Here is a 13,382-nt window from a genome sequence, read left to right on the forward strand (position 1 = left end):
CAATATACTGTACTTTCTGCTGTTCTCCCTAACTGCTCTCTCACCTTCTACTGTCATGTACACTACAGCTACCCTCTCAGGTCTACCACACTCATTCCTACACTCCACTTGAGCAGCTAACACATCCCCACCCTCTGCACTGTCTCATACATCAAGCTCTTTGACTTTCAGGTTCCTTGTCTTTCTGCTGAGCGAGGCTGCGCCTCCTCTTAACTTTTGTTTTCTGCGTCCCTTTCCTACCATCACATACTCACTCCCTTCCATTCGCACTACATCCCTCAGGTGTGTCTCAGTTATTCCTACCAAGTCCAGATTCCACTCATTTAACTCCCTGCATACATCTTTAAATTTACCAATGCCCCATCCTCTTACATTCATACAACCAAGTTTCATACATGACCTTGCTCGTCTGGTGTCTTCTCTTCCTTGCTCCGGTGCATTGCTATCCTTCATTCAGGCAGAATTCATGTGCCAAACCTTGTTTGTTTACATCGAGGTTCTTCAATGGGATCACATTTCACTTATTTCAAAGACTGAAGTACTGTCTAACCCTGTATGTCTCTCTTCCAAACATATAAAAACAAAGGAAATATTTATAGAAACTATAAAGTAGTAATAAATGGCAGCTTTTGCTACATCTCTCAGTATTTGAAATCAAGTAACTGTGTTCGAAAACTTAATTATGGTACAGCAACCAAAGCAATTGAGTTAAAATTTTTGTTTGAAAACCGAGTTGTTTGGAAATAAGAGACGTTTGGTAATTGAGGTTCCACTGTACTTGAAATATATATACAAACAATTATTGAACATTCATACATTCATATATACATTTCATTATCTGTCAAGTGTTTGAACTTTCTCCCATGCACTGCTATTATTGTAGTGTAACACAAGTCATTATGATATGGATGGTGTGGTGGTGAATCAGGAACAGTACAACCATCATGTAATGTGGTGGCCCATTACAGTGGTGGTTTTAGTTGTGTGCGTATGCACGCATGATAGGTGTGTGTGGGTATGTGTGTGTGTGTGTTGGAGTGGGAGCAGTGAGAGGAGGCACCAAATTCTGATCTCTCCTATGGTGCCAAAATAGGTAGAACTGGCCCTACATACTTGGGGTCTGGCAGATGATTGAGAGTCCTAGTGCATAACATTGTCATGCCTGTCTTCTTGATGGCCTGGTGGTGAAAGGCATGGCATGCCTGGTTCCCAATTAAGGGAATTTGTGTTTGAATCCCAGGCTTGGTGGGGACAGCCAGGACTTGTCTCACACTACAGCCATTATTAGCATTGCAGAGAAAATGAGCAGGTGCAGTGTAGGCTATGAGACAAAAGCTTGTGAGCTTGCACCCCACTTCCTGCTGGGATAGAAAGCTGGTAGTCCCACCCTCCTGTGCATGTGTGTGTGTGTGTGTGTGTGTGTGTGTGTGTGTGTGTGTGTGGTGCAAGACCAGAGATGGTCTGTGTTACACACTGTGCAGGATAGAGGCTTTGGTATACAAGTCTCTGCAAGGCAATCCAGGGTCTCACTAAGCAAACACAAGCATTAAATGTTAATAATAAACAGGAAAGTATTTAAAGTCTTTTTTTATATTTTATGAAATTACAATTGACTTACGTTACTTCAGTACGCTATGAGACAAGTGATAATGGCAAATATTGTATACTCACCCTGGCATATTCAAATGAGAAAACAACATGACCCAAACATAACAAAATGCTATCCCTAAACCTTATCATACATGAGCCTTTTTATTAGAATGAAAAGTAATTGTAATGCATTTTTGATATGACACAATCTGCAAATTTATACATAACATATATTAAAAGCTTTTTGTACTTTTCTAAGTATGCCAATCTAAGTCAGAAACACAAGATAGAGTAAATGCAGCTTGTTTATTACATGCAACCACTTCGTAAAACAAGGAAAACTGGTAAGTGTCTGCGTCTGATTAATGTCAACAAGTTCAGAGTAACAATTATTCCCATACATTCTTTATATCTTGTATAATATAGCAGCATTATAATTTGTTTTGTGAAACTTCCCAAAATAAACTGAACAAAGCCAAACATCCATAATTTTTTTATACTTTAAATAGTGGCACCATAAGGATATCACAAACACAAATATTTCACTTATACATACATATTCAATATATATATGTTTACAATTTACACACATACAAACCAGGTATATGGAAAAGATGGTGCACAATGATTCATTCAAGCCCGAGGTCCCTCCCCCCAGCACAAGCATTACAGCTGAAGTTACATAGCAACCTCATTTGCTACCTTAAATTTTATGCTTACCAAACAGCTATATACACTTGGGAAGAACTATATGCACATTCCCCAATAAAATACCACGGCCAAAAGAACACCTATGGGATGAAAAGCTTTAATTATAGTGAAAGTCACAGCAGATAAAAGGCAAATAAAATCTATATGAAAACCTGCTATATATAGACATATAACGTCTACACACATTAGAAAAATAAACCTAAGAAATAATCAACCTCTCCAAACATTATGGAAAACATTCCACTCTTTTAAATTTCAGATAGACATATTAACAAAGTGAGCACCAACTCTAGTCACATCTCTTCTGTTCAGTGAGTTGGATGAAGCTTCACCATTATTGATCTGAAAGGCAAAACATTGGCACATGCAAGGTAAAGTGCATGTATCCAGTAATAGACTGGAGCAGGTCATGTTCTTCTTATGTTGGTCAGTAAGGCTTGCTTTTAAAACTGAGCTTGGCTGAGGTACTGAGTAAGGCACAGACCACTGGCCATGTCCAAGGATCTATATTCTTAGATATATAAATAATGACAGCAAGATAATTTAGTAATTTTTTCCATGAAAACAGCGAGAATATTATTCATTGAACCAATGAAAGGAGGGCAAAACTCTTCAGCAAGATGAGCCTTGATGCACTCTAAGGGTACACATACCTTTCTCTTCTGTTTCCCAACATCACAAAGTGGTATTTACTATTTCAGGCAAATTTTAAGTTCACACTTCCAGCACACCAACATGTCATTAAAGTTAAATATATGCATCAGCTTAATGAATGACAGCCATGCTTTGAAAACATTTGCAAGCAACACTCTTAAAATCCTCTGTAGTCTATTTAATCATTAAACCTTGTCGATATAGCTCATTCTTTAATGAGCACACTATTCAATATTTACAAATATAACCCTCTCCCTATTCTAAGTTTTAAAATACTTCACAGCAAATATAAAAAAAATAAATAAATACAAATTTGATGGCTAGCTGCAATAGTATCACCACTGGTGCAGCTGTCATCATCATCATTATAAACATCATCATTATTATTATTATTATAACCATCATCATCATCATATCATTATCCTCAACATCACAAGGTTGTATCAAGTCATCATGTCTAACAATAGATATGAGCAGCATTCTGAATTTCACTGGAAAATTCAAAGGTACAGACATCTGGAATATAACAATTTATGCCTTCTACAAATACAAAAATAAGTTTTCTTGTTATGAAGCATACATTAGTAAAACCAAAGTACTAAACCAAAGTAATATAAACTCCTAATCAAACAGTCATACCTAAAACTTCTCTGACAATAACAGCAAAATTTGCCAGCACACCTTTACACACTTTCATTTACACATGTTATCCACTTTGGCAAAACTGACTTGGCTTACAGTGGGGGAAAAGAAATCAAGAAAAGCTTCAATTTTTAACTAGATGTTTTTGGTGAATGAGGAACAGGAACTGGGTCTGTCTTGGGCCGTGTCACGTGAGTCTGTGTAGAGCTTGAGGACATGGCCATGGGGCCTGTGTCACCTGGCACTGCCTCACCACATTCAGTGGTGCCTGGTGCAATGCTTTTTGATGTGTTTTTGGGGGCCTCCATCTTTCCTGCACCTTCATGTTTATGCTTTGGTTGATTAAATGCTTTGCTGCCATCTGTAGCTTTTATCTGGGATTGACATTTGTTAGCTGAAGTGAAATTGGGCTTGTGCTGTACTTGCTTGGGCTTCCTGTAATTCACACTCCCATCATTTCTCTGCCAGTGTGTCTGCCCACTTGCATTTCTGCTTCTTGATCCACTGACCTGGAAAATGAATAAAATGTTCAGGTACATATTCATAATTAAGGAGATAAAAAAATCTATTTACTCATGTACTACAATTATATCATTATCAATTATAGTTTAAAGAGCAATAGGTGACTCCAAAAAGCTTGAAGCTTCCTGTACCAATGAGTGAATTAAAGGGAAGGAGCAGGGCAGGGAATATCATGGCAGTGCTCTTCCAACCCAACCAAGGGGTGTGTAACTATGCCATCCCTACTGTCTCGGAGGAAATATTAATCATGCATGAAAAATAAATGCTTAATACTTAAGGTGGCTCAAGTTCAAATTTGGCACTGTTTAGTACATTCTGTGAATATGACCCTAACATCCTCAAAACCCCAAGCTTCTATGACAACCAGCTTGGTAAGGATGCAGCACTGGTACACTTTTGGCAAATTTGTCACTGTTGTGTGTGCTGTCTGTATTTTGGTAATTCTATTATGTTGAAGATATATTTGTTTTCCCCAAGATGATGATTCCCTGTTATATGGAAGTGTGTAGATGAGAAAATTGTTCATATGTGAGGTTATGAGGGGAGACCGTTGTGTACCCACTGCCCTGACTGCTTTCTACTGTCACTACTGAGTCAGACAGGAATGCCACAGCAGCATGATGTAACACAAGCCAAAGCAGTTATGGCTCTGAAGTGCCTTGTGATTAAGTTGGTTAAAGGGCATGTATACTAGTTACTCTTAAGAAGTAACATTAATTTTTTTTCCAATAGACAGGCATTCCTGTCTGACTGGAATAACTTCCAGATTTTTGGTGTGCATACATCTCAGTATGTAAAACATAAAATCACCAATTTTCATTGAGATCTGCCCATTAGTTTTGGAGGAAAGATACATATTTGACACTGAAAATGTATAAAAAAAAAAAAAAAAAAAAAAAAAAAAAAAAAAAAAAAAAAAAGGCATCATTGTCGCTTAAGTTTCTCAACTGGTTTCAACCGTTTTGAAAATCTTTCTCTATAATGCACAAACATGTATCTTCATTTCCCCAAAATTAATTTTCAATAAGATATTTCATATAGAAACAAGACAAAAACAAATATTGACAATTAAAAAAAAAAAAAAAAAAAAAATACCACAATATGAACAACTTTTTTAATGTTTTTTTTTTTGTAGAAAAAAGCCTTTCTTTCTTCTTTCCAAAGATACCTTTACATATGCATTATTTTGTAAGTCAATGGAGAAATTGTACTTGAAATGTGGAAAACACAAGTTTTGAGATACGAGCCATTTTCTTTTGAGAAGCGTGTATCATTGTGTATGTTGGCTTTTTTTTCAGTAAAATTTTACAATAGTAGAAAAATGACAACCAAAAGTAAACCAGTGTTTGTTATCATGATCAGGTATAATTGGCATCTGGTCCCCTCCTGTTTGACAGGATATTACTCACTAGCAAGTGAGAGTATCAGAGGATGTGATACAAGTGATAGTGATAGTATTGTCAAAGGTTTTGTTTTTTGCCTCAATTTTCTTCTCCCCAAAGCATTCGTAGCATATTTTGGATATAAGGCTTTCAAGCTGGGAAAGAGATGATGTATTACCCCTCATCTTCACGGGGGAGTGGAAGTTTTTCCTAGAATAGCTGGATTCGTATATCCAGCTTTGTTGCTTGGTAGGACTCGGCAACAAAGTTGTAGTGGTGTTGGTGGTTCCTGGGAGGCAGAGGGAAGAGGCTAAGGGGGTGGGGAGAGGTGAGATGTGAGGTTAAGCAGGGTGGTGATAAGAGAGTGTAGGCTGGTGACAAGAGTGTGTGGGTTGGTGACTGGTCGTCCTTTCTTTTCTCTCTTTACTGCCTCTAGTCATTCAAGCTCTGCCTCTGAATGATGACCCCCTTCCAAGTGTGTGTGTGTGTGTGTGTGTGTGTGTGTGTGTGTGTGTGTGTGTGTGTGCGTGTGCATGTGTGTGTGTGTGTGTGTGTGTGTGTGTGTGTGTGTGTGTGTGTGTGTGTGTGTGTGTGTGTGTGTGTGTGTGTGTGTGTGTGTGTGTGTGTGTGTGTAAGGTGCTAGACAGCTGAGCACGTGAGCCCCCTCTTTGATGTCTCAGCAGACACTGAGATGGTTGGACCTGTCCCAGCATGGTGGCTCAGAGATGCCCCTCTCACTCCTCTATAGCAGTGATGCCATATGGACATTTACAAATATGGTAAACATACGAGTACCAGCTAAAAGTTTAAAAATGCTTCAAAATCACGAGTTTCTAAAAGACATGTGGCCTAGCATGCAGCAGGGTATTTAAATCCCTTTAAACGACTGTAAACAAAGGTGATTTAAACATAGAAAGAATGATGTTATCAGTTTCCTGTTTTCACAGAAGAAAACTGACACCTCATGGGTGTCTATGCTGTTAAAATCTCAATTTCAAGGTCTGGGTCAAAAAAGCTAATTTTTTTTTTACTGTCCACTCCCCTTAAAGCTTATCCTTCCAGCCTGACTGATCTGGGCTTGAACTCTATTCTTATTCATAATTGATTAATTTTTCAGTGTTTTGTAATGGAGAATGTAACTCTTCATTCAATCATAACAAAACATGTTAACATTCCTCCCCCAGCAGTCCCAGAAGCCAGACAGAATCTCATGGGTTCCTAAAAACTGATGTTATGAAAATGGATGACACAGTCACTCAGCAATTACAGGCACCAGAGCAGCTGAAGCCCAAAAACAAAGCAAGGTAGCAATTACCTGGTGTCAACACGTAGAAAATCACCAATCTGGCTTCCACCATGAAACTGTTTTCATTGCTCAGTATTAATGCACTGCTATCAAGACTTACCCTTGAAAAGCTGTGTCCTCCTGAGCTATTCCTGACCCTGGTGTGCTGGTGAGGATGGTAGTCCTTCACGCTGGGATCCCTGTCACCTTCTGAGGCGCGGCGCTCTCTGCGTCTCACTCCACCACTGCCACTTCTTTGGTAGTCGTCGCGGCTTGCCATCACTGAACTCTCATTTTCTGATATTGTGCGTGATCGTGCTTTTCTGGCCTCTTTTGCTGCATCATATTCTTCAGGCTGCAAAATCAGTTAAAAGTGTCTTTAGCTCCATGAAACCAAAGATACTAAACAATTTTTTACTTCAATGAGTTGTCACTTGGCCAAAAGTTTCTAAAAAAAAACAGAAGTTTTAAACAAACATGACTTATTTGTTAACCAGGAAATTAAGATTTCCTTTAGAGATCAAATGACTGAGGCAAATAGCATCATCATATTTAGTAATGTTTTGATCTTGTTACAAATACTACATTTTGATGTTGTTAAAAATAAAGGTCAAGTTAAAAATAAAAGTCAAATTAAAGTCAATATGATCAAAATCTTCATGAAGAACATTGCAACAACTTAGTTAATTTTTTATGAATCTTCTAAGCTTCTAATTAACACACTGACAATGATGATTTGCATCATATTCTCATTTCAAGATATCTTCTACCCCTTTAAGAGAAATGCCAGTCTGGTAAGTAGACATCTAGACCTACATTATCTGACTGCTTAAAATATCAGATATACTGCTTTTCTCCCATCTTTTTTTGATGACACTCCAAACTTGCTAAATCAAATTTACCCTATTCACAATATGCTACACAACTGAACCTCACATAGTGTGATGCAGTGAGGATCAGCCCTCTCACTCTTAACCCTTTCCTTCCAGCAATCGTATATACACGATTGCAAAAATGCGTCCGTAGCGACGGCGATCATACCGGTAATCAAGAATTTTCGCGCCTCAATTTTGAGGTCCAAGCACGGTTTCTTGAGTCAGATGGTGTGAGTGGAAGTGTCTGGCATGTTTCCACATGTAGTGTTGTCACTAGCTCTGGAAATTTAGCGGTAACTAAGCTATTTTCCCTTTCTCCGGGCGATACTTGGCAACCCCTGCAACCCGCCGGGTGGAAAGCACCATGATAAGTGTGAAGAGACATCCTGATAAGAGCCAAGGATCTTAGATCATAACTCACCATGGAGCAGGACACAACATATGTATTTAGCAGTGCTTCTGAGTTTGAAGACAGTGACAGTGAATATTTAGAAGATGAAGAAAGCGAAGACATTAGTGAGGACTCGGAAAATGATTTACAGGATCCACCTGTTTTATCAGAACAGAGAGATGATACCTATCATTCTTTCATGGTAATTTTTTCATTATCTTCAATTTTATAATAAAATGGTAGAAGGTAACTTGTCAGAGAGAGAGAGAGAGAGAGAGAGAGAGAGAGAGAGAGAGAGAGAGGGAGAGAGAGAGAGAGAGAGAGAGAGAGAGAGAGAGAGAGAGAGAGAGAGAGAGAGAGAGAGAGAGAGAGAGAGAGAGAGAGAGAGAGAGAGAGAGAGAGAGAGAGATAATGTTATTTGCCTGAAACTTGATATGAAAAGGGATGAAATCTCTCTCTCTCTCTCTCTCTCTCTCTCTCTCTCTCTCTCTCTCTCTCTCTCATTGGAAGTGTACAATTTCCCCTCCAAGATGAGAGAGAGAGAGAGAGAGAGAGAGAGAGAGAGAGAGAGAGAGAGAGAGAGGAGAGAGAGAGAGAGAGAGAGAGAGAGAGAGAGAGAGAGAGAGAGAGAGAGAGAGAGAGAGAGAGAGAGAGAGAGAGAGAGAGAGAGAGAGAGAGAGAGAGAGAGAGAGAGAGTGTATGTGCGCGCGGCGTCATCGCTCTCCGGGCTGTTTCTGGATGACGGATCACACAGCGGGAGGAGGAGGAATCCTTTATAGGGCATAAACTCAACTTTGAGATGTCACATCGAGCTACAAAGTATATCATTGTATTCAGAATAACAAAGAGAAAATAATTATTAGTATTCAAACAATTTTCTGACAATTTCTAGGTTTACCATTTTTAGCCGTCATACAAAACGGGAAAATAATTTAAGCGCCGGAAGGAAAGGGTTAAAGATCCTGAGGCCAAGACAGACACTGTTTCTATTAACCCCTTTTAGAAAACTGTCACCTTGCTATACAGATGTAAACATGTATCAGTCTATCCACCGGGCTAAAATCCCCTGCAGCAGTGAGAACCCTAGACAAGGTGCCTGCACACTCACACCAGTATCTTCTCATACCATTAATCTCTAGGCCTCTGGAGGGAAAGGAAAGATTTACAACAACCACATGTGTGTGGGTTAGTTGTGCAGCCTGCCTGGGTCTGCATCAGAACCCAACCACACGTCATTTATCCTTGTTGCATCACATCAGTCTCATCACTTTTCCTACTCAGACAACATGGAGGTGAACTTTCCACAGAGAACCTCTAGGCATCTCCATTTATGCAGTAACAACTGCTCTTCACTCAGCCCAAACCTTCCTCCAAAGATGCTTCTCTCCCATCTAACATTCTCTTAACATTGTCTAACCATCCCATTCATGGTCCTGCCCTTAGCCTTTCATCTCTAACATCAGACTTCATTACCAATCACTCCTTCTGTTCTCTCTACAGTCCAAACCATGTAACTGTCTGTTCTGCTCACCAATTCACTCTCTTTTGACACAATTTCTCCTTTGCATTTCCTTTATTTCTTGCTGGATTCATATATTTTACTTCCACACACATTCCTCAGACACTTCATTTTCACTACATTCAATCTCCTCTTCCTTCCTCCTCCCATGTTTCAGCCTTGTACAATGCTGTCCCTCTCACCATTCTCTTATACAAACTTCTCTTTCTAAAAGGAAACTACATCAAAACACTTCTATCAATTTCTACCCACACCTTTCTTGCTACATTAATTTCAAACTTAGCATCTGCATGCATTCCTTCATCCACAGCAATATGCAATCCTACATACTTAACAGTCTACATCCTCAAGGAAACTTACTCAGCATTACACTAATACTCCAACCATCTGCCAATGACAAACACTTCACTCTTACCCACATCCATCACCTACAATTCATCGAATAAAAATGTATTCTTTTCCCAGCTCAAAGCAAATCAAGAATTCTTACCATTTCAACTCTAAAATCCTCTATGCTTTTATATTTTGACACTCTTTCCTTGAGTCGGTCTTGCACAATTAGATTATTGCTATTTCTATAATATTTAAGAAATGCCCAAAAACTTTTCCAATCCATAAAGCTGCCCATAGTCCATATCTCGCATTGTTTCCTCCTGGAAGTCATTGTAAATTTCATCTCTGTAGTGCTTCTCAAGGCCGTAACTGTAGAAGCGGAAGAGGCACTCCAAGCCATATCTGGAAGCAGAGAGCAAAATATAAAAAAAAAATAAGAAATAAAAAAAAATAAAATAAATGAATGAATAAATAAATAAATAATAATAATAATAATAATAATAATAATAATAATAATAATAATAATAATAACAATAACAATAATAATAATAATAATAATAAATAGATAAATTAATAAATAAAATAAATAAATAAATAAATAATAAATAATAATATAATAATAATAATAATAATAATAATAATAATAATAATAAATAAATAAATAAATTAATTAATTAATTAATTTAATTAATTAATTAAAATAAATAAAATACATTGCTTCAAGAGAAATGTAATTCAAAGAAAAAATGTGCTCTGGTTGTGAGCAGAGATAGAGAGAAGAGAGAGAGAGAGAGAGAGAGAGAGAGAGAGAGAGAGAGAGAGAGAGAGAGAGAGAGAGAGAGAGAGAGAGAGAGAGAGAGAGAGAGAGAGGAGAGTCTAGAAGACTGATTATTAAATATTTTTGAGTACATAACATGTTTTCTTTTAAAATATTTGTAATAGTCCTTAAATCTATTAACATCCAGTAATTCATCTCTGTTTACAGCAATGCCATAAGCAAGGAAACAGTCTGATACAAACAACCTACACCAATGTTTACAAGTCATACCCTCAATGAATTCTTCCCATCAAAAATAAAACCATTACAACAAAATAATAGAGAACTTGCCTGTATCCAACTCTGGCATCTTCATTAGCCAATCTTCTGAACTCTTCATACATTTTTCTGTTGAAGTGTTGTCGAAGGAAGAAAGACCAAAAACGATACAAAGTGTTCATCTCTGCACTTTGGCCAATGCCAAGTCTTTTGCGCTCTGGAAAAAAAACCTCACTGTTATTTTACTGAAATGACAACTGCATAATGTTTTTTATTACAATATTTGTCATGAGATTTTCAATGTTCTATCTTGCATTGATGCTTGGAAGGCTTACATTCTTGATAGTGTTATTATTCTCTGTAACTGCTCCCATGCTTACACCTTGCCTGGTATAAAACCTTTCCATCTTTGTCAGCATCCACCTTTTCTCCTTGCTGGATGTTTGGTGTTTAAGAAGAGTGACACCTCAGTCCTTAAGATTATTAATCAATGGTTTTCATTTCCTAACTTTCAAGAGCTTTTGAGTGTATCCTCAACAGAAGAACTGTGATCCATCTATCTGCTCACAGCCTCCTTTCTGATCATCAGTATAGATTCCATAGAGGACAATCCACTAGTGTTTTAATAGTCTTCTTATTGAGTCTTGGTCATGCTCTATTAGTATTTTGGCTAAAAATTTGCTGTTGCCTCAGAATTACCAAATGCTTTTGATAAAGTCTGGCATAAATCTTTAATTTCTAAACTTTCCAGTCTTGTTCCCACATTGGTAATGAGAGACATGTCACCACACCTACCATTGGCTGTTACCTGCTATTCTAGGATATTTGCTATTCTCTGGGTATCTGATTCGCATTAACTAACAGACAGACCTTCTGAGGGGAACTTTTGCAAGACATATATTTAAGTAATGGAAGCAAGTAATCCAACTAATACGATGATAACCTCCACAATACACTGCTTCCTCTCAGCTGTTATAACATACCTTTTAAACACCTGGCTCGGTACTTGTGATAAACTTGCTGTGTGAATCCATTTTCCTTGAGCAGAGAATGTGAAGGATGCTGGAAAGTGGGCAAAGAACCAGGAAGAGATCCATAGGACCCATAGCTGCTACCAAAACTGCTAGAGAGCTGATTCTCATTTGGACTTGCATTCAATTCACTGCAAAGGAAGAATGCAGGGATTACAGAATATATCTCTAACTAATACAATCAACAGTTGGGTGAGATCCCAAATGATCATGAGTGAGCAGCACAAGTAGAACTGTAAAAAGGAGCTTGTGAGAGTGTGTATGCACTGGGAATGATAAAATACTGGTGTTGACTAAGCATAAATGACAATGGAAGTGAATGTAATGTTTGGGTATCCATCCATGATTGGGCAGTGTGGCCTGATTCTACTGGGTGTGTTAGTGGGACTAGTAATTAAGAGTGTGAAATCCTTACATAAATATATAAACTGTGGTTTACTTAGAGCAGTGATTCCCAATCTGGGAATAACTAATTTTCCATGGTTAAGGGAGAGGTGCAGGACAGATCATTCATGAATTCAGAAAACTAATAATATAAAGTAACACCAAATATAAGAGTAAAAAAGTTGATGTGTTCTGTCAAATTGGATGATGAACCAAAAAGTTAGTGGAAGACTTAATGTTACAAAATATGTATTGTTTTATCATTACTAAATTTATTTATTAAGACTAAAAGGAATAAATTTGTTTAAAAAATTTGTGGAATAATAAGTAAAAGACTCTTGAGAAAATGTTGCAACAAATAATTAATGAACACTTTATAGGCTAACAATAAAAAGTAATTGAATAGAAAATGCAACTTCTTTGTCTACTATAAATTATTTACTGAACTGCCAAAAGTTATTTCTCAAGATCTTTCCCACTAATTTTCACTATAATGTGGTGGTTCTCAACCCAAGAACCAATTATCCCCCAAGAGTAATATTACAAATTTCAGGGATAGTGGAGATTATCCAGGAAATGTGTTGAACAACTCTGGAAACTTTGAAACTATGATGCTGAGGATGAACTGATCAGATGAGTTGTGTTGCACTGAGTAACAAACCAAGAATGGCTGAGAAACACAACCTAGAGGAAAGATGCAAAAATAATGAAAGCAAAGTGTGAAAGTGCTGGCAAGGTGTACCTGATTGAGTTTGTGCGTGGCTTGTGTTCCCGAGAGTCCATGACCCAGCCCACGTGACTCTCCACTGGTGGGTTGTGGGAGTGGCGAGTCTTCTTCTTGCGAGGTGTCCGCTGGTCAACATTAGCCTTGTCCTTCACCACTGGGAAGAAACGAGCTGCCTTGCGTGACCTCGGTGTCTTTGGAGTGGGAGGAACAATTTCTTCATACGGCTCCCTGGCTCCCTGATTGGAAATTTACATTAGCATACTAAAGCATAGGATTTTAAAGGGCAGCAACCAAAAATTC

General features: G+C 37.9%; 1 protein-coding gene across 1 annotated transcript in view; it reads right to left on the minus strand.

Annotated features, from left to right (window-relative positions):
• Nucleotides 1-1,570: 1,570 nt before the first annotated feature.
• Nucleotides 1,571-13,382, minus strand: part of LOC135109031 (la-related protein 1-like) — a 95,027-nt gene continuing 83,215 nt past the window's right edge. The window contains 7 exon segments of the mRNA XM_064020015.1: nucleotides 1,571-4,106; nucleotides 6,908-7,141; nucleotides 10,062-10,172; nucleotides 10,174-10,306; nucleotides 11,013-11,157; nucleotides 11,924-12,102; nucleotides 13,098-13,318. Coding sequence (XP_063876085.1) covers nucleotides 3,729-4,106; nucleotides 6,908-7,141; nucleotides 10,062-10,172; nucleotides 10,174-10,306; nucleotides 11,013-11,157; nucleotides 11,924-12,102; nucleotides 13,098-13,318 — 1,401 coding nt within the window. The 3' untranslated portion in view covers nucleotides 1,571-3,728.

Source organism: Scylla paramamosain, chromosome 18 (assembly GCF_035594125.1).
Source record: "Scylla paramamosain isolate STU-SP2022 chromosome 18, ASM3559412v1, whole genome shotgun sequence".
Classification (NCBI taxonomy): domain Eukaryota; kingdom Metazoa; phylum Arthropoda; class Malacostraca; order Decapoda; family Portunidae; genus Scylla; species Scylla paramamosain.